General features: G+C 46.4%; 1 protein-coding gene and 1 long non-coding RNA gene across 4 annotated transcripts in view; one reads left to right on the top strand and one right to left on the bottom strand.

The window, feature by feature from the left end:
- Positions 1-648: 648 nt before the first annotated feature.
- Positions 649-24,220, top strand: part of svep1 (sushi, von Willebrand factor type A, EGF and pentraxin domain containing 1) — a 417,550-nt gene continuing 393,978 nt past the window's right edge. For all 3 annotated transcript variants that reach the window (XM_072517335.1, XM_072517337.1, XM_072517336.1), the window contains exon 1: positions 649-1,289. In XM_072517335.1, the coding sequence (XP_072373436.1) occupies positions 789-1,289 (501 nt within the window). In that variant the 5' untranslated portion in view covers positions 649-788. The remainder of the gene's footprint in view (positions 1,290-24,220) is intronic.
- LOC140429850 (uncharacterized) overlaps positions 2,664-24,220 on the bottom strand; it is a 59,838-nt gene continuing 38,281 nt past the window's right edge. The window contains exon 4 of the long non-coding RNA XR_011949219.1: positions 2,664-2,852. This is a non-coding gene — a long non-coding RNA (uncharacterized lncRNA). The remainder of the gene's footprint in view (positions 2,853-24,220) is intronic.

Raw genomic sequence — 24,220 nt, forward strand, 5'->3', positions numbered from 1 at the left:
ATGCTGTAATCAGAAGCGAGGGTTTTGAGTTTCCCAGCCAGTTTTAGCAGCTGATGCAGTTTTTTGTAATCCAACTCATCCCTCATTCAGTCCCTGAAGCAGTCTGCGAGCATGTATAGGGCAAAAGTTATAGTAAGAAATAAAACATGTTTTGAAAAGTCTGCTCAAAGTGCCTGTGTTTAATGGAATGTGTCAATCTCCTGCTCTAGTTATCCTCCGGATCAATTGGGAATTGAGCACATTGATCAAAGTTACATTTTGGTTTAATTAAAAAAATACCTTCCTGACTCTGCTGAGCGGGAGCCATCTGGAGGAAGTACCGTTATCCAAGGTGAAAAGCAGCTATTTAACAATTGGGACTAAAATGTAGGCAAAGTGTTTTCAATTAAAATGGCACTCTTTGTTACTGGGATTGCCAGACATATGGGATCAATCAGGAAGTTTATGCTGATGTTTTTTTGGGGAATGTTGATAGCTTGACGCATAAGTAACACCAGCGACAAGGAATCTCAGTTACTCCAGACGTTTTTTTTATTTAAAAAGCCCGCCCCTCTCCTTTACTGCTTCGGTGTCAGAAAGACACTCAAAAAGTTTCATCCTATCACACACTGAACCCTTGTACTCCTCTCCTGAGAAAGTGCAGTTATAAGGGAGGATTTGGGGAGAGAGATTGTTTTCTCTAAGCCTGCTTTGCAGGAGAAACTGTGCAGAAAACCCTGAGAGATTTTGTGAAGATTGAATTATTAGTTTTATTCTTTTTTTTCTATCTGTTTTTAGTTTGTTAAATAATGTGGCAGGCTGTAACCCTCTGCTTGTTTCTCCACACTGCTTGCTGCATAGCCTCCTATCTCCCCTTTGCCTTTCAGAGGAGCGCCTTAGCGGGAAAGACCTTTGAGTTGATAGAGCATCGCAACAGGCTGGGCACGGGCACCAACAGGGTGCTGAAGCTGGGCGCAGTCTTCAAACGCAATGTACGCAAGCTGAGAGAGAAAAGCCTCAATCTGGATTTGGTCTTCCTGGTGGACGAGTCCTCCAGCGTGGGCAGCGCCAATTTCGACAACGAGCTGAGGTTCGTCAAGAAGCTGCTCTCGGACTTCCCGGTGGTGCCGTCCGCCACTCGGGTGGCCATCGTGACCTTTTCCTCCAGGAGCAACGTGGTGCCCAGGGTCGACTACATCTCAGCCCCCCAGTACCACCAGCACAAGTGCTCTCTGCTGAATGAGGAGATCCCCGCCATCAACTACAGGGGAGGTGGAACCTACACCAAGGGAGCTTTCCAACAGGCCGCAGTAAGGCACCCTCCTGTTTACCATTTGCTGTTCAGCTAGGATAGAAAAACTAGTCGATTAATCGACTGCGAGGAATGTAAGGGTGAAAAGTAAAAATGTTGAAATGTGAGAGATCCACTGAGAGGAAAGGGTCCCTTACCCTCGGTAACTGTGTAATTTACAAAGTCCACCTTTACTGCTTAAACTCAAGCTTTGTTGAATTTGTAATCCTCATTTTAGACACGTACGATATGGAAAGGATTTGAGATCAGCCCAAACTCTGCTGCACACATCCCAACTGGCAGCAAGTTCCATTCGCCTGTCACCTCTGTGCCCACTGACCAAACCTGGCTCTCTCAATTTTCCGATCTCCCGACCTCCGTGAGGTCCTCCAGCCCCACTAAACCGGCAAATCTCTGCACCACTCTGGTTCCGGCCTCTTGCATCTTTTTTCCTTCTCCCTAAAACTTCTCCGCCTCTCTCTCCTCTTTTCACACGATCATCCCACTTTGACCAAGCTTTTAGTCACCTTTTCCAGGAAATACCTCCTCCCGGTGGTTTAGAGACAGATTTTGCTTCATGAAATGAAAAAAATTAAAATCGCTTATTGTCACAAGTAGGCTTCAATGAAGTTATTGTGAAAAGCCCCTAGTCGCCACATTCCGGCGCCTGTTCGGGGAGGCTGGTACGGGAATTGAACCGTGCTGCTGGCCTGCCTTGGTCTGCTTTAAAAGCCAGCGATTTAGCCCAGTGTGCTAAACCAGCCCCCGTGAAACACCTTGGGATGTTTTAACTTTGTTCACTGTCTTATTTAAATCGAGTTGTTATGGTTGATGCTTGTCTTTGTCTGTTCCTGCTGGTTTGAGGAACCAACACATCGGTTTGCGAGCACTATAGTCTGCCCACATGTTGTGCAGGTGTGATTTCGGAAGCATTGACAGTCACACACTGTGTGCCGCCTCACAAGACTTTAAGTTGACTGTCTGCGAGGATGACAATGCAATCATTTCTAATCTCTTAGCCAGATCGAGAGCAGAAAGCAACTTACAGATATGACCAGCTCTTGAATCTACTGAATCATAACCGACATAGACTCTGGACCCCTGAGTGAGCTCCATAGAGTAACCAGCTTTTGAATCGAAGTTGTTTGGCGCAATATTAGAATACAATTGGATATTGTTGCCGTGAAAATAGCAAACAAAACAAAGTTGGCATCTCGGGATCAGTGGGTAGCTGTCAAAAGGTTAGGAGTTTACGTTTTAGTCCAGAGACCTCAACATAAAATCTATGCGAATATCCTCAATGCAGCATTGACGGAGTGTTGCATTGTCGGACAATTTGTCTTTTGTCTGGGATGTCGCTCACAGGTGCATGTAAAAAATCCCAATGACACTATTTTGAAGAAACACAGGGGACTCCTGTCAATATTTATTCCTCAACACTGAAAAATCACAGTTGTTTGATAGTAGAGAGCTCACACAAGGTTACTGAAAAAAGAGACTTGTTGTTCATCCCTTTCATCTTGCACCCACATTGTCCACAGCACGAAATCCTTCCGGAACTTAATTCTCTTTTCAGCAACATCTGAAAAAAAAGTGATATCTCATTGGTGTTTGTCGGAGCTTGCTGCGTGTACATTGGCTGCTGTTTTTGTTACATTCCAACAGTGACAACACTTCAAAAGTACTCTATTGGCTGCTAAGTGCTTTGGGACAGATGCGATCATGTAAGGTGCTAAATAAATGCAAGGGCAGCACTGTAGCACAGTGGTTAGCACTGTTGCTTCACAGCTCCAGGGTCCCAGGTTCGATTCCCGGCTTGGGACACTGTCTGTGCGGAGTCTGCACGTTCTCCCCGTGTCTGCGTGGGTTTCCTCCGGGTGCTCCGGTTTCCTCCCACAGTCCAAAGAAGTTCAGGTTAGGTGGATTGGCCATGCTAAATTGCCCTTCGTGTCCAAAAAGATTAGGTGGGGTTACTGGTTTACCGGGATAGGGTGGAAGTGTGGGCTTAAGTATGGCTTAAGTAGGGTGCTCTTTCCAAGGGGCCGGTGCAGACGTGATGGCTGAATAGCGTCCTTCTGCACTGTAAATTCATAGAATTCTATGATTCTAAGTCTTCTTAACTCAATAAGCAGAAAATCATACCTAGTGCTCAATTGAATAAATATTTTTTAAAATAAATTTGGAGTACCCAATTATTTTTTTCCAATTAAGGGGTAATTTAGCGTGGCCAATCCACCTAGCCTGCACATCTTTGGGTTGTGGGGGCGAAACCCACACAAACACCCAATTGCATAAATGTTGGCCGAGACATATGGACATATAAACTCGGAGCAGGAGTAGGCCATTTGGCCCCCTTGAGCCTGCTTTCCCCTTTAATAAGAGCATGGTTGACTTAATTGTTGCCTGACAAACCTGATATCCTTTGACTCCCTTGCTCACCCAGAATCTATCCACCTCAGCCTGAAAAATATTCAATGACCCTGCCTCCACCGCTCTCTGGGGAAGATGGTTCCAATGTCGCCCAACCGCCTGAGATGAAGAACATTCTCCCCATCTCTGTTTAACATGGGAGACACCAACTGTTTCCCCTCGTTCTCATCACTCCCACAAGGTGAAACAACCTCTCAGTATCTACCCCGTCAAGACCCCTCAGGGTCGTATATGTTTCAATCAGATCCCCTCCCACCCTGCCAAACAGAATACAAGCCCAGCCGAGACGAACGTCCCTGCTCTTCCTCAAAATCATGTCAGGGGATTTCCGGGAGATGGGCGGCACGGTAGCACAGTGGTTAGCACTGTTGCTTCACAGCGCCAGGGACCTGGGTTCGATTCCCGCTTGGGTTACTGTCTGTGCGGAGTCTGCACGTCCTCCCCGTGTCTGCGTGGGTTTCCTCCGGGCGCTCCGGTTTCCTCCCACAAGTCCCGAAAGACGTGCTGTTAGGTGAATTGGACATTTTGAATTCTCCCTCTGTGTACCCGAACAGGCGCTGGAGTGTGGCGACTAGGGGCTTTTCACAGTAACGTCATTGCAGTGTTAATGTAAGCCTACTTGTGACACTAATAAAGATTATTATTATTATTATTATTATTAAATGCACAGACAGGTCCCCTAAAATCGCTGAGCAAATTTGCAGTTCAAGGGCAATTAGGGATGGACAACACATGCTGGCCTTGCATGCGATGCCCACAAAAGTATAAGTATCCAATTCAATTTATATAATCAGATATTATGGGTGCAGTTCTCCGGAAAGATTTTTAAGTGTGGTAGCGAGTGGGAACTGCCGAGAGCTTCCAGATGCCCGGCCCGGTGACCGGCAACGCAATTCAACGTTAATTGATCCACTTAACGAGGCCTCACGGACTTCACGCCGTAACTTAAGGTTCGTCCGCCGATTCGCCGAGACCATGCTCGCCAGCACCCCCTGTGGCGCCGAGACGACCGGCCCTCAGGTTTGCCGACGCGGACCTGGGGAGGCTCCTAGATGCGGTGGAAGCCAGGAGAGGTGTCCTGTTTCCCTGAGGGTCCCAGAGGCTGAGCCACAGGGCAGCCGCTGCTGCCTGAGATGAAGTGACAACGGCCGTCAGCTTGGGAAATGTGACCAGGAGGACTGGCCGACAATGCCACAAGAAGGTCAACGAAATACACCGGGCAGCACGGGTGAGTTGACATCAGCAAGCCCCCTCCCCCCCACACCGAGACCTTCCCACCCCCCAATGCAACCAGCCCCCCACCCCTCTATCTGCCCTTCCCAACCCATCCTTCATACCCACTTCCCTTAACCCCAACCCTCCCATCATCCCAACCCTTCCTTCACCCCCCCCCCCCCCAGTGAAACTCCCCCCAACCACAGTGAACCACTCGTGTGGCTAACGATGCTCAACGGCACCGGCCCATCCAGGGTGCCATCCGTCTGCCCCCCATGAGACCACCTCCGAGGTTGCCACAGTCGATGAGTCACAGCTGTCATCCCCACCCCCCACCCTCACAGAGACACACACCTCGGTGGGCAACGTTAGTGGACAGGCATTTTGGGGCACATTTTGGTGAGCACCACACAGTCGTTCATACACATCTGGTGGAGGCAGGAACTCCCAGGCGAGACAGCAGTCGGAGGTCTGCTGGATCCCAGGGCCCAGCTGGGTCCCAGTCAGATGCTGAGCCTCTGGAACAGCTTTCTCCGGAGCCGATGGACACGTTGGGGAGCCGCCGGGACATTCAGAAGGAGATCGCAGCGACATTCCAGCAGGTCCATAGCCGTTTGGAGGCGTCCCAGAGGCTATGGGCGCGGAGATGTCGCCGGCAATGAGTGGCACCCAGGCCAACACTGCTGGGGTGGCGACCGTAGTGGAGAGCCTGGTGCACGATGTCACAGCATTGGTGAAGGTGTCCAAGGCGTGGCACAGTTGGTGACGGCCATGGCTGAGGGTCTCGGCAGAATGTCCAACTCGCTGGGGGATGTGACCCAGTACCAGGCTGACCTTGATGAGGTTCTGCATGCGGGACATGTCCCTTATATCTATCTGTCCTATATCTATCTCCCCTCAATTTAAAGCTATGTCCCCTCGTGCTAGACATCACCATCTGAGGAAAAAGGTTCTCACTGTCCACCCTATCCAATCCTCTGATCATCTTGTATGCCTCAATTAAGTCACCTCTTAACCTTCTTCTCTCTAACGAAAACAGCCTCAAGTTCCTCAGCCTTTCCTCATAAGATCTTCGCTCCATACCAGGCAACATTCTGGTAAATCTCCTCTGCACCGTTTCCAATGCTTCCACATCCTTCCTATAATGCGGCGACCAGAACTGCACGCAATACTCCAAATGCGGCCGCACCAGAGTTTTGTACAGCTGCAACATGACCTCATGGCTCCAAAACTCAATCCCTCTACCAATAAAAGCTAACACACCGTACGCCTGCTTAACAACCCTCTCAACCTGGGTGGCAACTTTCAGGGATCTATGTACATGGACACCAAGATCTCTCTGCTCATCCACACTACCAAGAATCTTACCATTAGCCCAGTGCTCTGTCTTCCTGTTATTCCTTCCAAAATGAATCACCTCACACTTTTCTGCATTAAACTCCATTTGCCACCTCTCAGCCCAGCGCTGCAGCTTATCTATGTCCCTCTGTAACTTGTAACATCCTTCCGCACTGTCCACAACTCCACCGACTTTCGTGTCATCTGCAAATTTACTCACCCATCCTTCTACGCCCTCCTCCAGGTCATTTATAAAAATGATAAACAGCAGTGGCCCCAAAACAAATCCTTGTGGTACACCACTAGTAACTGGACTCCAGTCTGAACATTTCCCATCAACCACCACCCTTTGTCTTCTTCCAGCTAGCCAATTTCTGATCCAAACAGCTAAATCACCCTGAATCCCATGCCTCCGTATTTTCTGCAGTAGCCTACCATGGGGAACCTTATCAAACGCTTTATTGAAATCCATATACACCACATCAACTGCTTTACCCTCATCCACCTGTTTGGTCACCTTCTCAAAGAACTCTCCTCACAACCTTTTATTGCTAGTTATAGAGCAACATTAAAGCTATTAGATTAAAGTCAGTGAGTAAATTATAAATTCTTGGATCTTCCCATTTGTTTTGATGAGGTGGGTGTTGTTGTATTCCATTATTTTGAAATTGGACTTTATTAATGACCTCTGTGCTTCTATAAGCACTCAGAGTGCCTTGATTCATGTTCTCATGCATAGTTTGGCCTGTAACTTTCCATGTCAGACCCCACTGGCTCTCTATCTTCTTGCCCTTGGGTGGCACAGTGGTTAGCACTGTTGCATCATAGCTCCAGGGACCCGGGTTCAATTCCGGCCTCGGGTCGCTGTCTGTGCGGAGTCTGCACGTTCTCCCCGTGTCTGCGTGGGTTTCCTCCAGATGCTCCAGTTTCCTTCCACAGTCCAAAAATGAGCAGGTTAGGTGGATTGACCATGCTAAATTGGCCTTAGTGTCCAAAAGGTTAGGTGTGATTATTGGGTTACGGGGATATTGAGGGCCGGTGCAGACTCAATGGGCCGAATGGCCTCCTTCTGCACTGTTGATTCTACGATTCTATTATTCTTCAAATCGTTCAACCTTTCCCCGCTTCCAATGCTCTAACCATACTATCGGCCTCCGACCCAGGAAGTGAGCTGGTTTTGTATTCGCACTTCCTGATGGACAGTTACTCTCTCAGCCAATTTTCCTCACCTCATTGATTTACGGGTCTTTCTCTTCAGCTCGGCTTTCTATTGTCCCTTTTTCTCCAATAGAAATATGAAAAACGTGCTTTGTGTCCATCCATAGACAATGGTGAGTGTCTGGAACTCACTAGCACAGAGCGCGGTTGAGGTGAATAGCATTGATGGGTGAGAGGGTGGCAAAGTGGTAATGTCATTTGACTAGCAATCTAGAGACCCAAACTAATGCTCTGGGATTTCAAATGCCACCATGACAGCTGGTGGACTTTAAAGAAAATCTAGAATATAAAGCTAGTATCGGTAATGGTGACCATGACAACTATCATCGATTGTCGTAAAATCCAACGTGTTTGATGAATATCCTTTTAAGAAATGAAATCTGCCGTCCTTACCTGGTCTGGCCTACGTGGGACTTCAGACCCGCAGCAATGCTGTTGGCTCTTAACTGCCCCTCTGAAATGGCCGGGCGAGCCACTCAGCTCAAGAGTAATTAGAGATGGTCAAAAATATCGACCTTGTCAGCTATGCCCACATCCCGTGAAAGAATAAAGAAACAGAAGAGAAATAACGGAATGGAAGGATTTGAACAAAGAACAAGAACAAAGAAAAGTACAGCACAGGAACAGGCCCTTCGGCCCTCCAAGCCCGTGCCGACCATGCTGCCCGCCTAAACTACAATCTTCTACACTTCCTGGGTCCGTATCCCTCTATTCCCATCATATTCATGTATTTGTCAAGATGCCCCTTAAATGTCACTATCGTCCCTGCTTCCACCACCTCCTCCGGTAGCGAGTTCCAGGCACCCACTACCCTCTGTGTAAAAAACTTGCCTCGTACATCTACTCTAAACCTTGCCCCTCTCACCTTAAACCTATGCCCCCTTGTAATTGATCCCTCTACCCTCGGGAAAAGCCTCTGACTATCCACTCTGTCTATGCCCCTCATAATTTTGTAGACCTCTATCAGGTCGCCCCTCAACCTCCGTCGTTCCAATGAGAACAAAGTGAGTTTATTCAACCGTTCCTCATAGCTAAGGCCCTCCATACCAGGCAACATCCTGATAAACCTCCTCTGCACCCTCTCTAAAGCCTCCACATCCTTCTGGTAGTGTGGCGACCAGAATTGAACACTATACTCCAAGTGTGGCCTAACTAAGGTTCTATACAGCTGCAACATGACTTGCCAATTCTTATACTCAATGCCCGGCCAATGAAGGCAAGCATGCTGTATGCCTTCTTGACTGCCTTCTCCACCTGTGTTGCCCCTTTCAGTGACCTGTGGACCTGTTTGCTGGGAGGACGAGATGAACAAGGATGGGTGGAGGCCCAAGTGGAGTAACCATGGACTGGGCTGAATGGCCTGGTTCTCTGCTCTTTATATCATGTATTCCTATGTAAAAAAATATATATATCTAAATTCTTTCAAAAGTTACCCTTGATCTGTGTTGTGGATTAAGGGGAATCGTTTAATTTCCAGAAGCTGTTTCATAAGGTGCCACATCAAAGGTCTTTGCAAGAAACAAAAGCTCATGGCGTTGGGGGGTCACATATTGACATTGAAAGATGATTGACTAGCTAGCAGGAAACAGAGTAGGTATAGCTGGGTCCTTTCCTGGTTGGCAGGATGTAACAAGTGATGTACCACAGTGGTCAGTACAACTTATACAAATTACTTGGATGAAGGGACTGGAGGTACGGGTGCTAAATTTTCTGATGACACAAAGATAGGTAGGAAAGTAAGTTGTGACGAGGACATAAGGAGGTTACAAAGGGATTTAGATGAGGCGAAGTGAGTGGGAAAAGATCTGGCAAATGGAGTATATTGTGGGAAAATGTGAAATGTCCATTTTGGCAAGAAGAATGAAAAATAAGCTTATCATCTAGATGGTGAGAAGTTGCAGAGCTCTGCGATGCAGAGGGACCTTGGTTGTCCTAGTGCATGATTCACAAAAGATATGCAGATACAGCAAGCAATAAGGAAAGCTAATGGAATGTTACAGTTTATTGCAAGGGTCATTGAATACGTGAGTAGGGAGGTTATGCTTCAATTAGATAGGGCATTGGTGAGACCACATCTAGAGTATTGCACACAGTACTGGTCTCCTTATTCAAGGAAGGATGTAAATGCGTTAGAAGCAGTTCAGAGAAGGTTTACTGGACTAATTACTGGAATGGGCAGATTGTCTTATGAGGGCAGATTGGATAGACTAGGTTTGCATCAGCTGGAATTTAGATATCCCCCTCCATCCTATGCCACGCAAGCATCAGGGTGTCCGAATGAACCTCCACCCCAACCTGCATTGGGGCACTCCCCCCACCCTCCTCCATAGCCTCCAGCCCCTCCCACCCAAATGCATGCACAACCTCCTTCCCCACCCCACCAACAACCTTCGCCCCCCCCCCCCCCCCCACACACACACACATAAGAGGAACCCCCCCTAATGAGGTTCCCCAGAGGGCCTGCCCCAGGAAGTGCCATGTTTGCGGTGCCAGGGGGCAGTGCCAGGTCACTGCCGGGCCATGTCCTTCACCACCCGGGGCTATACTCACCTCCACACCCCTGGCATGGTCATCACGGCTGGTTCGCGTTTTTGAAAAGCAGTAGTGATACGCACCAGTATGATGTCATGCCGCTGCCAGGGGGAGGGGGGGGAGCGCGGTGATCCATCGGCTGGGGTCAGGGGGAAGATCGCAAATCGAGATCTCGCCAGTGTAAATCCCGTTACGGCGCTCTCGTGAGATTTAGCGGCCATAACGGGGTTTGCGCCCGTGGCAAATGGGCCCTCTAACCTCCTCCTGACAATCCAGAACTGGGGGCCGCTGTTTAAACATAAGGGCTCACCCATTTGTAACAGAGCTGAGGAGAAACGCTTTCTCTCAAAGGATCGTGAGTCTCTGGAACTCTCCTCCCCAAAAGGCAGTGGAAGGAGAGTCTTTGAAAGTTTTTAAGGTAGAATGATTCTTGATAAAATAAAGGATGAAAGGCTATCGTGGGGAGGTGGGCAGGAATATGGGGTTGAGGCCACAATCAGATCAGCCATGATCATACTGAATGGCGGAGCAGGCTCGAGGGGCCGAGTGGCCTACTCCTGATCCTAGTGTTCGTATGCATCAGTTTTTCCCGCACCTTTCAGCACAGCGCATTCCAGATCGTAACAGATCACTCCCTCATCTGGTTCCTTTGCCATGAACAAACCGTTTTCATTTCGACTGCAGCAGGAAACAGTAACCCCTCCCCCCCTCCCCCCCCCCCCCCCCCCGAGGTGCTACTTACAGGCAGTGTCCAAATTACTAACAAAGATTCAATTGAGTCACCTCCCCCTCGGATGTCAAGGAGAAAAGCAGGAATAACATTTCCAGAAATTTTGTGTAAGTTCTCCCTGATCCTCTAAGGAAATCTAGTAAAAATTCAAAGATGTCACTCCAATATTGCATTCCATTTATATTCACCAGCTGATTCACAGGAAGGGAATCGTTGTATTCTCAGGAGCAGTCAGTACATCTTGATAATCCTGACTGTACATCTCGATAATCTCCAATCATGAATTTAACCATCACCCTCTATCATGATAAGATTTAATTTAAAACGAATAGAATAAACACATTTGATTGAAGGCATTTAATTTCAAGCAATAAACCTGCAGCTCTCCTGACATTTGTACGCTGTTAATCTGACATCCTCACAGCTGTTTGTCTCATTTATTGTGTTGTAGCTCGCTGCCAGTGTTGCACACTGTACAGATGCTGATCATCAGCATTCAGTTATTTATCCTCGTATCTTTCTGGACATATTTGGAGACACTTAAATATAGCTTTTTTGTAATGTCCAACTTTGTCCAACTCATTTGTAAGAGTTCAATAATCTTTCAGAACTGAAAACGGTTTCACTGCAACCCATCCAAACAGCTTCTCAGCATCTACCCTGTCAAATCCCTACAGAATTTTCACCCCTTGTTCTTTTAAATTCCATGCAGTATAAAGTCATTCTGTTCACTCTCCCCTCAAGGGACAACCTTTTAATCCCAGAATCAGTCCAGGGAACCGTTGTTGCGCTTCCTCTCAGACAAGTATGTCCGTCTTTAGGTAAGGCACACCCTACCCAGTCCTGGAGCTGCATTCTCCACCCCACTGCGCCACATTTCTGTTTCACCCCGCCGGCGGCATGTCCCGTTACGCCGGCTAGTCAATGGGGTTTCCCATTGTGGGCAGCCCCACGCCGTCGGGAAACCCCCGGGCTGCCGGCAAAATGGAGCATCCAGCCGGCAGAGAATCCAGCCTGTGGTCTCACCAAGGCTCGATATAAATACTTTGCTCTCATTTCATTGAGAGAGGGGGAAAGAGAGAAAGGGAGAGAGAGAGATTCTGCTCACTTTAACAATTTGTCCAGATGACTTTGATGACTTCTCTCTATTTCTGCCTTGGAAAAACCAGTTCTTAAAACTCCTGTTTATATATTCCAAGACGGGAATTCAATTTGCATGTCTTGCAGTCATTGTTGTAGAAAAAATAATCATATTTTTGATCTTTCATTTCAGAAAATTTTGATACATTTCAAGAATGTAGAAACCAGAGGAAAAGGTTTTTTTCTTCCTCCACAGACTGAATTATAGTTGTTTAAAGTATTAAAGTGAAGTACTTTGCATTTTTGCCTTCCTTTCAGGAGCCCCTTTTTGAAATGGGCTTAAAGAACCCCCCACCCACTTAACAGATTTCAAATTCCATGCAACGTGTCAGGGCAGGTATGCAGTGCAAGTCCGATAAAAACTTTCCAGAAAAGTCACCACGCTACAATACCAGACATCAGGTGACTGGTGGTAGCCATCTTTGGTCAGTGTCTTTCTCGTGTTTTTTTAAAAACAGGTCCTCTTTAAACAGGTCAATATGTTTTTGGTTAGTTGGTGAAGGTACAGGTAGAACTCACTCAGTCATAACTTTCCGTCGTTGTGACGATTGTAATAAGACTTCTTTGCCCTTATATTACAAATCTCATCATAGTATGGACAAACACACTTCTTGTCTTCCTAATCACTTTTTGTACTTACATGTTAGTTTTCTGTAATTTGTGTTCGAGGACCATCTGTAAACCAAAGTCACCCAACCTCTTATGATTTTAAAAATAATCTGCTTTTCTAATTGTCCAACCAAAGGGCATAACTTCACGTTTCCCCAAATTGTATTGCATCTGCCATGTTCCTGCATACTCAGTCAATCTGTCCATATCTTTGCATCTCCTTCACCAGCCACATTCCCAAATTCACTGCATCCATTGGATTCCCTTTATCTAGCCGGCTAGCCTCAGCCTCAAACAAAATCTCACAGATTTGTTAAACATGATTTTCCTTTTGTGACTCTGTGCTGACTGCCTAACCGTGTTATGATTTCCTAACTGCCCTACTACCACATTCCTAATAATAGATCCTACATCCTAGCACTCACCTATCAGGCTAACTGGCCCTTTGACCCATTGAGTCTGCACTGACACATGCAAAACACCTGACCTACCTACCTAATCCCATTTGGATTTATTTTATTTTCTAAAATAAATTGAGAGTACTCAATTATTTTTTCCAATTAAGGGCAATTTTAGAGTGGCCAATCCACCTACCCTGCACATTTTTTGGGTTGTGGGGGTAAGACCCACACAGACACGGGGAGAATATGCAAACTCCACATGGACAGTAACCCAGGGCCGGGTTTCGAACCTGGGTCCTCAGTGCCGTAGGCAGTAGTGCTAACCACTGTTGGATTTATTGGTGTGTTGGTGAGTGCATATTTAAAAGAGACTTCAGTTCCTGGAGCAGGCCACAGGCTGTAGGGTTGCTGGGAGAGGTGAGTGCATATTTAAAAGAGACTTCAGTTCCTGGAGTAGGCCATAGGCTACAGGGTTGCTGGGAGAGGTGAGTGCATATTTAAAAGAGACTTCAGTTCCTGGAGCAGGCCACAGGCTACAGGGTTGCTGGGAGAGGTGAGTGCATATTTAAAAGAGACTTCAGTTCCTGGAGCAGGCCACAGGCTGCAGGGTTGCTGGGAGAGGTGAGTGCATATTTAAAAGAGACTTCAGTTCCTGGAGTAGGCCATAGGCTGCAGGGTTGCTGGGAGAGGTGAGTGCATATTTAAAAGAGACTTCAGTTCCTGGAGCAGGCCACAGGCTGCAGGGTTGCTGGGAGAGGTGAGTGCATATTTAAAAGTGCTTAGTTTACAGGTCGAGTGGCAGTTGGAGACTTCACTTCCTGGAGCGGGCCTATTGGCTAATTGGAAATCAGGCAGGGTACAAAAGGTGTGGCAGGAGTGCCCTTAGTCACAGAGTGCTGATTGGAACAGAGTGCACCTGAGTTTAGGTGAGTGACTGTGTTCGAGTGAGTGGCGAGAGAGGGCTGTGTTTTTGTTGGTGCTCGGGTTTATCCTTGAGGTTCGATTAAAAAAAATTTTTTTTTAAATTATTTAAATTAATTAACTAGTTGAATATGGCTGGACAGGTGATGTGCTGTTGCTGTATGATGATGGAACTGGTGGATCCCATTGAGACCGTCAATGACCACATCTGCAGCAAGTGTTGGATGCTCGAGGAACTTCGGCTCAGAATTGAGGAGCTGGAGACCGAGCTGCACACACTGCGGCACATCAGGGAGGGGGAACATTACCTGGGCGCTTTGTTTCAGGAGGCAGTCACACCCGGTAAAATAAGTACTGTTAATTCGGTCAGTGGTCAGGGACAGAGTGGTGTGACTGCAAGGGAGGCAGGTAGGGGGATCCTGAGTTTAGGAGTTGAGGAGCCTCAGCCCTTGACCTTGTCCAACAGGTATGAGGTACTTGCTCCCTGTGTGGATGAGGAAGAGGGCTGTAGGGGGGATGCGTTGACTGACCACTGCACCGTGGTACAGGAAGCCATTCAAGAGGGGGGAGCAAAAAGACAAGTGGTAGTTGTAGGGGATTCTATAATTAGGGGGATTGATGGCATCCTTTGTAAGCCAGATTGTGAGTCCCGCATGGTATGTTGCCAGCCCGGTGCCAGGGTGAGGGACATCTCTGATCGGCTTGAAAGGATTTTGGAGAGGGAGGGGGAGGATCCAGTTGTTGTGGTCCATGTTGGGACTAACAACATAGGTAAGACTAGGAAAGAGGACCTGTTTTGGGATTATCAAACACTAAGGACTAAATAAAAGAACAGGCCCTCCAGGGTTATAATCTCTGGATTAATACCCGAGCCACGTGCCAATTGGCATAGGGTTGAGAAAATTATGGAAGTTAACACGTGGCTAAAGGAGTTGTGCGGGAAAGAGGGATTCCATTTCATGCGGCATTGGCATCAGTACTGGGGCAGGAGGGACCTGTACCGTTGGGACGGTCTTCACCTGAACCATTCTGGGACCAGTGTTCTAGCGAATAGGATAAATAGGTTAGTCACAAGGACTTTAAACTAGCAAGTTGGGGGGAAGGGAAGGGTAAAGCTATGGACAGTATAATGGTTAATGGAGAGCAAGGCAGCAGGTTACGTGACAGGTTATTATGTAGAGATATGGGTTCAAAGACAAGGAAAATTAGGAGAAAGGGTAAGAGGAAAAATAATTTGCGAAAGTTACTGATCAAGGTGTTAGGATTCATAACAAAGACAGAAAAAACAGCATAAGTGTACTTTACCTGAATGCTCGTAGTATACGGAATAAGGTGAATGAGTTGATGGCGCAAATCATCGTGAATGACTATGATTTAGTGGCCATTACTGAAACATGGTTAAAAGATGGTCACGACTGGGAGTTAAATATCCAAGGGTATCAGACTATACAAAAGGATAGAATGGATGGTAAGGGCGGTGGTGTAGCTTTGTTGTTTAAGGATGGTATCCGGGCAGTAGTAAGGGATGATATTGGTGCTATGGAGGACAAGGTTGAATCAATTTGGGTGGAAATCAAGAATAGTAAGGCGAAAAGGTCACTGATAGGAGTAGTCTATAGGCCACCAAATAGTAACAGGATGGTAGGGCAGGCAATAAGCAAAGAAATAACGGATGCATGTAGAAATGGTACAGCGGTTATCATGGGCGATTTTAATCTGCATGTCGATTGGTTTAACCAGGTTGGTAAAGGCAGCCTTGAGGAGGAGTTTATAGAATGTGTCCGGGATAATTTCCTGGAACAGTATGTAATGGAACCTACAAGGGAACAAGCGGTCCTAGATCTGGTCCTGTGTAATGAGGCAGGATTGATTAATGATCTCATAGTTCGGGATCCTCTTGGAAGGAGCGACCACAATATGGTGGAATTTAAAATACAGTTGGAGAATGACAAGGTAAAATCAAACACTAGTGTTTTGTGCTTAAACAAAGGAGATTACAATGGGATGAGAGAAGAACTAGCTGAGGTAGACTGGGAGCAAAGACTTCATGGTGAAGCAGTTGAGGAACAGTGGAGAACCTTCCGAGCGATCTTTCACAGTGTTCAGGAAAGGTTCATACCGACAAAAAAGAAAGACGGTAGAAAGGGGAAAAATCGACCGTGGATATCTAAGGAGGTGAGGGAGAGTATCAAATTGAAGGAAAAAACATACAAAGTGGCAAAAACTAGTGGGAGACTAGAGGACTGGGAAATCTTTAGGGGACAACAGAAAGCTACTAAAAAAGCTATAAAGAAGAGTAAGGTAGACTATGAAAGTAAACTTGCTCAGAACATAAAAGCAGATAGTAAAAGCTTCTACAAATATATAAGACAAAAAAGAGTGGCTAAGGTAAATATTGGTCCTTTGGAAGATGAGAAGGGAGATTTAATAATAGGAGACGGGGAAATGGCTGAGGAGCTGAACAGGTTTTTTGGGTCAGTCTTCACAGTAGAAGACACAAATAACATGCCAGTGACTGATGGAAATAAAGATATGATAGATGAGGACCTTGAGATGATTGTAATCACTAAGGAGGCAGTATTGGGCAAGCTAATGGGGCTAAAGGTAAACAAGTCTCCTGGCCCTGATGGGATGCATCCCAGAGTGTTAAAAGAGATGGCTAGGGAAATTGTAAATGCACTAGTGATAATTTATCAAAATTCACTAGACTCTGGGGTGGTCCCAGAGGATTGGAAAGTAGCAAACGTGACACGACTGTTTAAAAAAGGAGGTCGGCAGAAAGTGGGTAATTATAGGCCGGTAAGCTTAACTTCGGTTGTAGGGAAAATGCTGGAATCTATCATTAAGGAGGAAATAGCGGGGCACCTGGAGGGAAATTGTCCCATTGGGCAGACGCAGTATGGGTTCACAAAGGGTAGGTTGTGTCTGACTAATTTGGTAGAATTTTTTGAGGACGTTACCAGTGCAGTAGATAACGGGGAGCCAATGGATGCGGTATATCTGGATTTCCAGAAAGCTTTTGACAAGGTGCCACACAAAAGGTTGCTGCATAAACTAAAGATGCATGGCATTAAGGGTAAAGTGGTAGCATGGGTAGAGGATTGGTTAACTAACAGAAAGCAGAGAGTGGGGATAAATGGGTGTTTCTCTGGTTGGCAACCTGTAACTAGTGGGGTCCCTCAAGGATCAGTGTTGGGCCCGCAGTTGTTCACAATTTACATAGACGATTTGGAGTTGGGGACCAAGTGCAATGTGGCAAAGTTTGCAGATGACACTAAGATGAGTGGGAAAGCAAAAAGTGCAGAGGATACCGGAAGTCTGCAGAAGGATTTGGATAGGTTAGGTGAATGGGCTAGGGTCTGGCAGATGGAATTCAATGTTGCCAAGTGTGAGGCTATCCATTTTGGGAGGAATAACAGCAGAATGGATTATTATTTAAATGGTAAGATGTTAAAACATGCTGCTGTGCCGAGGGACCTGGGTGTGTTGATGCACGAGTCACAAAAAATTGGTGTGCAGGTGCAACAGGTGATTAAGAAGGCTAATCGAGTTTTGTCTTTCATTGCTAGAGGGATGGAGTTCAAGACTAGGGAGGTTATGCTGCAATTGTATAAGGTGTTGGTGAGGCTGCATCTGGAGTACTGTGTTCAGTTTTGGTCTCCTTACCTGAGAAAGGACATATTGGCACTGGAGGGAGTGCAGAGGAGATTCACTCGGTTGATCCCAGAGTTGAGGGGATTAGATTATGATGAGAGGTTGAGTAGACTGGGACTGTACTCATTGGAGTTTAGAAGGATGCGGGGGGATCTTATTGAAACATATAAAATTATGAAGGGAATAGATAGGATAGATGCGGGCAGGTTGTTTCCACTGGTCGGGGAAAGCAGAACTAGGGGGCATAGCCTCAAAATAAGGGGAAGTAGATTTAGGACCGAGTTTAGGAGGAACTTCTTCACCCAAAGGGTTGTGAATCTCTGGAATTCCTTGCCCAGTGAAGAAGTTGAGGCTCCTTCTTTAAACGTTTTTAAGAAAAAGATAGATACCTTTCTAAACAATAAAGGGATTCGGGGATATGGTGTACGGGGATATGAGTCCAAAAGATCAGCCATGATCTCATTGAATGGCGGAGCAGGCTCAAGAGGCCAGATGGCCTACTCCTGTTCCTAGTTCTTATGTTCTTATGTTCTTATTGTCACGTGTATTGTGGTACAGTGAAAAGTATTGTTCTGTGTACAGTCCAGGCAGATCGTTCCATACATGAAAAACATAGGACCTACAATAAATACACAATGTAAATACATAGACATTGGGTGGAGCGTAGGAGTGTAGTGCTACTCAGTAGAGAAGATGCGTAGCGAGAGGAGTTCTGGCCATAAGAGGGTCATTTAGGAGTATGGTAACAGCGGGGAAGAAGCTGTTTTTGAATCTGTTAGTGCGTGTTCTCAGACCCCTGTATCTCCTGCCCGATGGAAGAGGTCATCTAGCACTTGGCCCATAGCCTTGAATGTTACGATGTGCTAAGGGCTCATCCAGGTACTTTTTAAAGGATGTGAGGCAACCTGCCTCTACCACCCTCCCAGGCAGTGCTTTCCAGAACATCACCACCCTCTGGTTATAAAGGTTTATCCTCAAATCCCCCAAACCTCCTGCCCCTCACCTGAAACATGTTTCCCCTCGTGGCTGACCCTTCAACTAAGGGGAATAGCTGCTTCCTATCCACCCTGTCCATGCCCCTCATAATCTTGTACACCTCAATCAGGTCGCCCCCTCAGTCTTCTCTGCTCCAGCGAAAACAACCCAAGTCTATCCAACCTCCCTTCATAACTTAAATGTTTCATCCCAGGCAACATCCTGGTGAATCTCCTCCGCACCCCCTCACATCCTTCCGAGAATTACACACAGTACTCCAGCTGTGGCCTCACCAAAGCTCTATACAACCCCAACATGCCCTCCCTGCTTTTGTAATCTATGCCTCGAATTAAAAAAGCAAGTTTTCCATACGCCTTTTTCACCACTCTATTAACCTGCCCTTCTGCCTTCAGAGATCTATGGACAAACACGCCAAGGTCCCTTTGTTCCTCGGAACTTCCCAGTGTGGTGCCATTCATTGAATACTTCCTTGTCACTTTACTCCTTCCAAATTGTATCACCTCACACTTTTCAGGGTTTAATGCCAGCTAACACTTATCTGCTTATTTGACCATCCGGTCTATATCTCCCTGTTACCCAAGACTCTCAATTCCACTGTTAACCACCGGCCAATCTTTGTGTCATCTGCAAACCTACTGATCCTACCACCCACTTAGCCATCTATGTTGTTTATATAAATGACAAATATTAGGGGACCCAGCACCGATCCCTGTGGTACGTCACTAGACACTGGCTTCCGGTCACTAAAGCAACCTCTAACAACAGAGGTTGTTATCACCCTCTGTCTCCTACAACTAAGCCAATTTTGAATCCACATTATCAAATTCCCTGTATCCCATGTGCATTGCCTCCTTTATAAGTCTGCCATGTGCGACCTCGTCAAAGACTTTGATGAAATCCATATAAACTACATCAAGTGCACTGCCCTCATCTACACACCTAGTCACCTCCTCAAAACATTCAATCAAATTTGTTAGGCATGACCTCCCCCTCACAAAGCCATGCTGACTATCCCTGGATAGTCCAAGTGGAGATAGAGTCTCTCCTTCAGAATTTTCTCCGATAGTTTCCTTACCATCACCTGCAGACTCACTGGTCTGTAGCTCCTTGGCTTATCTCTACAATCTTTCTTAAATATTGGAACCACATTAGCTGTTCTCCAGTCTTCTGCCAGCTCCCCCGTTGCCAGAGGGGAATTCAAGCTTTGTGTCAGAACCCTTGCAATCTTCTTCCTCGCTTCCCACAACATCCTGGGACACAATTCACCTGGACCTCGAGATTTGTCCACTTTTGAGCTTGCCAACACCTCCAATATCTGGTCACTCCCTATGTCGATTTATTCACAAACCTCTCAGTCTCTGTCATTTCATTATTCACCATTAGAATTTCTCCTGTCTCTGCCTCTAATGGGAATTATTAAAATTCAAAGAAAGTCTTGCACTTATATTGCACTTTTCACTTCAATCCGATGTCTGAAATCCCTTTAACAGCCAATGCAGTGATTTTTGAAGTGTAGTTACTGTAATAATGTAGGAAATGCGGCAGCCAATTTGTGCACAGCAAGCTCCACAAAATGCAACGCGATAACGACATGATAATCTGTTTTTTGTGATATTGATTGAGGGATAAATATTGGTCAGGACACCGGGGATAAATGTCCTGCTTTTCTTCGGAATTGTGCCTTGGGATCTTTTACACCCTCCCGAGAAGGGAGACGGGGCCCCAGTTCATCGACTTAGTCAAAATTCAGCAACTCTGACAGTGTAATTGTCCCTCAGTATTGCATTGGATACTATATATATGTATTATACATATATTTATATGCAGAGGAGACCACATTGTGAGTAATGAATATAGCAGACTAAATTCAAAGAAAGACAAGTGAATCGCTGCTTCACCTGGAAGGAATGTTTGGGCCCTCGGACGGTGAGGGGAGTGGAGATAAAAGGACAGGTGTTACATTTCCAGTGTGTGCATGGAAAAGTGTCCTGGGAAGGGGAGGTGTTCCGACGAATGGACCAGGATATCTCAGAGCGAACAGTCCCTTTGGAGTGCTGAAAAGGGAGAAGAGGGAAAGATGTCTTTGGTGGTTACATCAACGCTGAAGATGACAGAAATGGTCTCTAAATTCTGGAGACCAAATGCAGATTAGGTGACCTCTTTGAGGAACACCTCCGTTCAGTCTGTGAACCTATTTCCGAGCTGCTGGTGGCCTGTCAACTTAATTCTCCACTAATTGCTCTCAAGCTGTCCTTGGCTTATGCTTCAAAGAGGACATCATTGGCTGTAAAGTGCTCTGGAGAGTCTCGAGCTGGTGAAACGTGCTGCATAAGTGCAGGGTCTTCTATCTTTCTCTCCACTGTCTGAGAGTGCATTGTTAAACTTTTAACAGCTGAGATTGCACTCAGATCAGGATGCTTGTAGGAAATGGATTATAGCAGACAGTTCCAGAAAATTGAAATTGCTCAGGAAGAGGGGCAGCACGGTGGCACTGTTGCCTCACTGCACCAAGGACCAGGGTTCGATTCCGATCTTGGGTGACTGTGTGGAGATTGCACATTCCCCCCGTGTATGCGTGGGTTTCCTCCGGGTGCTCCGGTTTCCTCCCACAGTCCAAAGATGTGCAGTTCAGGTGGATTGGCTGCGCTAAACTGTCCCTTAGTATCCAGTGGGGATGAGGCAGGAGAGTGGGCCTCGGTAGGCTGCTTTTTCGGAGGGTCGGTGCAGACCTGATGGGCGGAATGGCTTCCTTCTGCACTGCTGGGATTCTATGTTTCTAAGAGAAATCTTCAAAAACATATCCAAGACCTGTTCTAATAGAGCCCACAATTCTGTTTTCAATTTGTACCATTGTTCATTGTCAGTCTTTTTGCCAATACATATTCATTCTGTTTTGGTGCATTTTTCTCATTTTACTTCCTCGTTATGTAATTCCTCATCGTCTCACAAATGCCAAAACTACACATGGCTCTCGGGACTTAAGCTCTCTTCCCCTGAATTCCAAAGTTATCGTCATTACCCTTCCCTTAAAAGGTCCCTTTTCAGTGAAATCCACCTGCCTCGAACCTCATCGTCCCCTCTAACCTTTCCCTTAGGTTGTTGAATCCCAGTGCTACGCCCATTGGTTCAAAAAACCCTTCAGTCTCACAAATCTGACTCGATTACAGTATTGAGTACACTCCAGTGCTTCCTTGGCTGTAAAACGGCCGGAGATGTCCGGTGGCCGTGAAAAGCATTTTTTCTCTCAAAGTCACAAAGGACATCCTCTGCGGTTGTCGCAATGGAACACAATCCGATGTGTTCTTATTGCCTTTTGGACCCCTGATGTTGGTAATGATCACACTTGGAAAGCTTGGGAAGGTCCAAACTTTCCATCTTTAATGTGTCATTCCGCCTTGAACGGAAGGAGGACCAGTTTGAACCAGTTCTTTTGCATATCATCAGTCTCAGGTGCAGCCATGAAATGTCCCCCCGCCGGGCACACTTACCCAGAACAATTAGTTCCTAGCTAATTAGTCTCTAGCTCTTTGGAGACATTTACAGACAATGCATTTATAGATAACGGTGTATTATCCCGCCTTGATTCCTTTGACCACTCTGCAATGTTCAAAGCAATCAGTCAGTGACCTCTATTCTAAGCTGGCAACTAGAAATTCTTTGCGCCGGCAGAAGGCTTGGCAACCAATTTGGCACATGGATCTCAGAACACAGGCAAAAGAGTCAGGATGCTAAGGCCAGCACGGCGGCGCAGTGGTTAGCACTGCTGCCTCACAGTGCCGAGGTCCCAGGCTCGATCCCGGCTCTGGGTCACTGTCCGTGTGGAGTTTGCGCATTCTCCCCGTGTTTGCGTAGGTTTCGCCCCCACAACCCAAAAGATGTGCAGGGTAGGTGAATTGGCCACGCTAAATTGCCCCGTAATTGGAAAAAATGAATTGGGTACTCTAAATTTATTACAAAGAACCAGGATAGGGAACGTTTTCTTATGCAGCGGGTTGCTTTGACCAGCAGATTCAGTGGTAACTTTCGAGAAGGGGAATGGAATAAATACTTGAAGGGGGAAAATTAGCAGGGCTGTGGGGAAAGAGCAGAGGGAAGCGGAACTAGTTTGGATGACTCTTTCACGTAGTGCCATGAAGCAGATGGCCTCCTTCTGTGCTGTGAAGTAAACATAGCACATAAAAAAACATTTCTTAAACTCCGCGTCAACTTAAAACCTTTCCGCTATCTTGCGTGATATGTAGCAATAATACTTGTGCGGAATTTAATTTGCCCAGCTTTAAGGCATCAGCTGATGGCCATTTAGAATGATTTAAAACTCCATCGTTAAACCTCTCTGAGTTATTGTCAGCCATTAATCTTTGGAGCATACCAAACATTGCACTCCTGCTGCATTTCATTATGAAAACATTTGGGACCATCGGCTCGGAGTCCAGTATTTGGAAAATGTGATCTTGTTTACAGTCGGAGGACTAACTTTGTCAATCACAATGACAGGAACATTACAACACTCGGCCCTGACTCAATGACAGATTGAGCAAGCAGGGAACTGCTGCCGTGGGGTTTACTGGTGATGGACAGCACTGCTGGGCTTGTAAATAAACAATTGAGTTACAGAAATACTGAGAGGTTCTTTCTCTTCCAAAGAAAAATCAAAATATAATGACAAAGAATCGTTTGACTTTTAACAAGTAAGATTGGGAGGAAAACTGGTAATAAACTGACCTGCAAGCAATAGGAACAGTTAATCTCCAATTACTTTAAGTCAATAATCAAACTATATAAAACCTAGTTGATAAACACTAAAGTTAAAACTCTTGCAATGCATAGTCTCAATGCCCAGGAGATCAGTGTAATGAATTGAGGAATTTCGGATCAGTGTGGGAACGGTGTTCAGCAGGGGAGAACTTTAAATGTAAACGAAAATGGAAAATGAATTCCCCCTTTTACTTCCATGTGCCCATCCCTGGATTTCTCTAATTACTTCTCCACATCGATTCCAACATCTGAACCAGTCGCCCTCTGCGTCTTTCTCCCTTCCCAGCTGTTTCCTCAGGGTACCCTCAGCTACCAGCAATCGCAGCTTTGGATGCGGAATTCCCAAATCCTACTTCCGAACCTTAAGAAGACTGTGACTTGTGGTAGTCACCACTGATGTATATATTGTATATAGAGGATGTTGGTGTAGGTGCTTTACGGTAAGGCCCAGTACTACAGGTACGGGGGTAGGTACCCTGCCTGCTGGCTCCGCCCAGTAGGCGGAGTATAAATATGTGTGCTCCTCGTACAGCAGCCATTTCGCCAGCTGCTGTAGGAGGCCACACATCTTAGTGTAATAAAACCTCGATTGCATCCAACTCTTGTCTTTGTGTAATTGATCATGTATCATGACTTCTGGCTTTGTAATGTTGTCTGTCGTTCCCTAACCCCGTCGCTAGTGAACTGTGATCTTTGTTACCTCAGTTTCTTCAATGTTCCGACCAGTCGGGGCACGGCACGGTAGCACAGTGGTTAGCACTGTCACTTCACAGCGCCAGGGACCAGGGTCCGATTCCCGGCTTGGGTCACTCTCTGTGCGGAGTCTGCACATTCTCCCCTCGTCTGTGCAGGTTTCCTCCGGGTGCTCTGGTTTCCTCCCACAAGTCCAGAAAGACGTGCAGGTTAGGTGAATTGGACATTCTGAATTCTCCCTCTGTGTACCCGAACAGGCGCCGGAATGTGGCGACTAGGGGATTTTCACAGTAACTTCATTGCAGTGTTAATGTGAGC

The sequence above is a fragment of the Scyliorhinus torazame genome, chromosome 9 (assembly GCF_047496885.1).
Source record: "Scyliorhinus torazame isolate Kashiwa2021f chromosome 9, sScyTor2.1, whole genome shotgun sequence".
NCBI classification, from domain to species: Eukaryota; Metazoa; Chordata; class Chondrichthyes; order Carcharhiniformes; family Scyliorhinidae; genus Scyliorhinus; species Scyliorhinus torazame.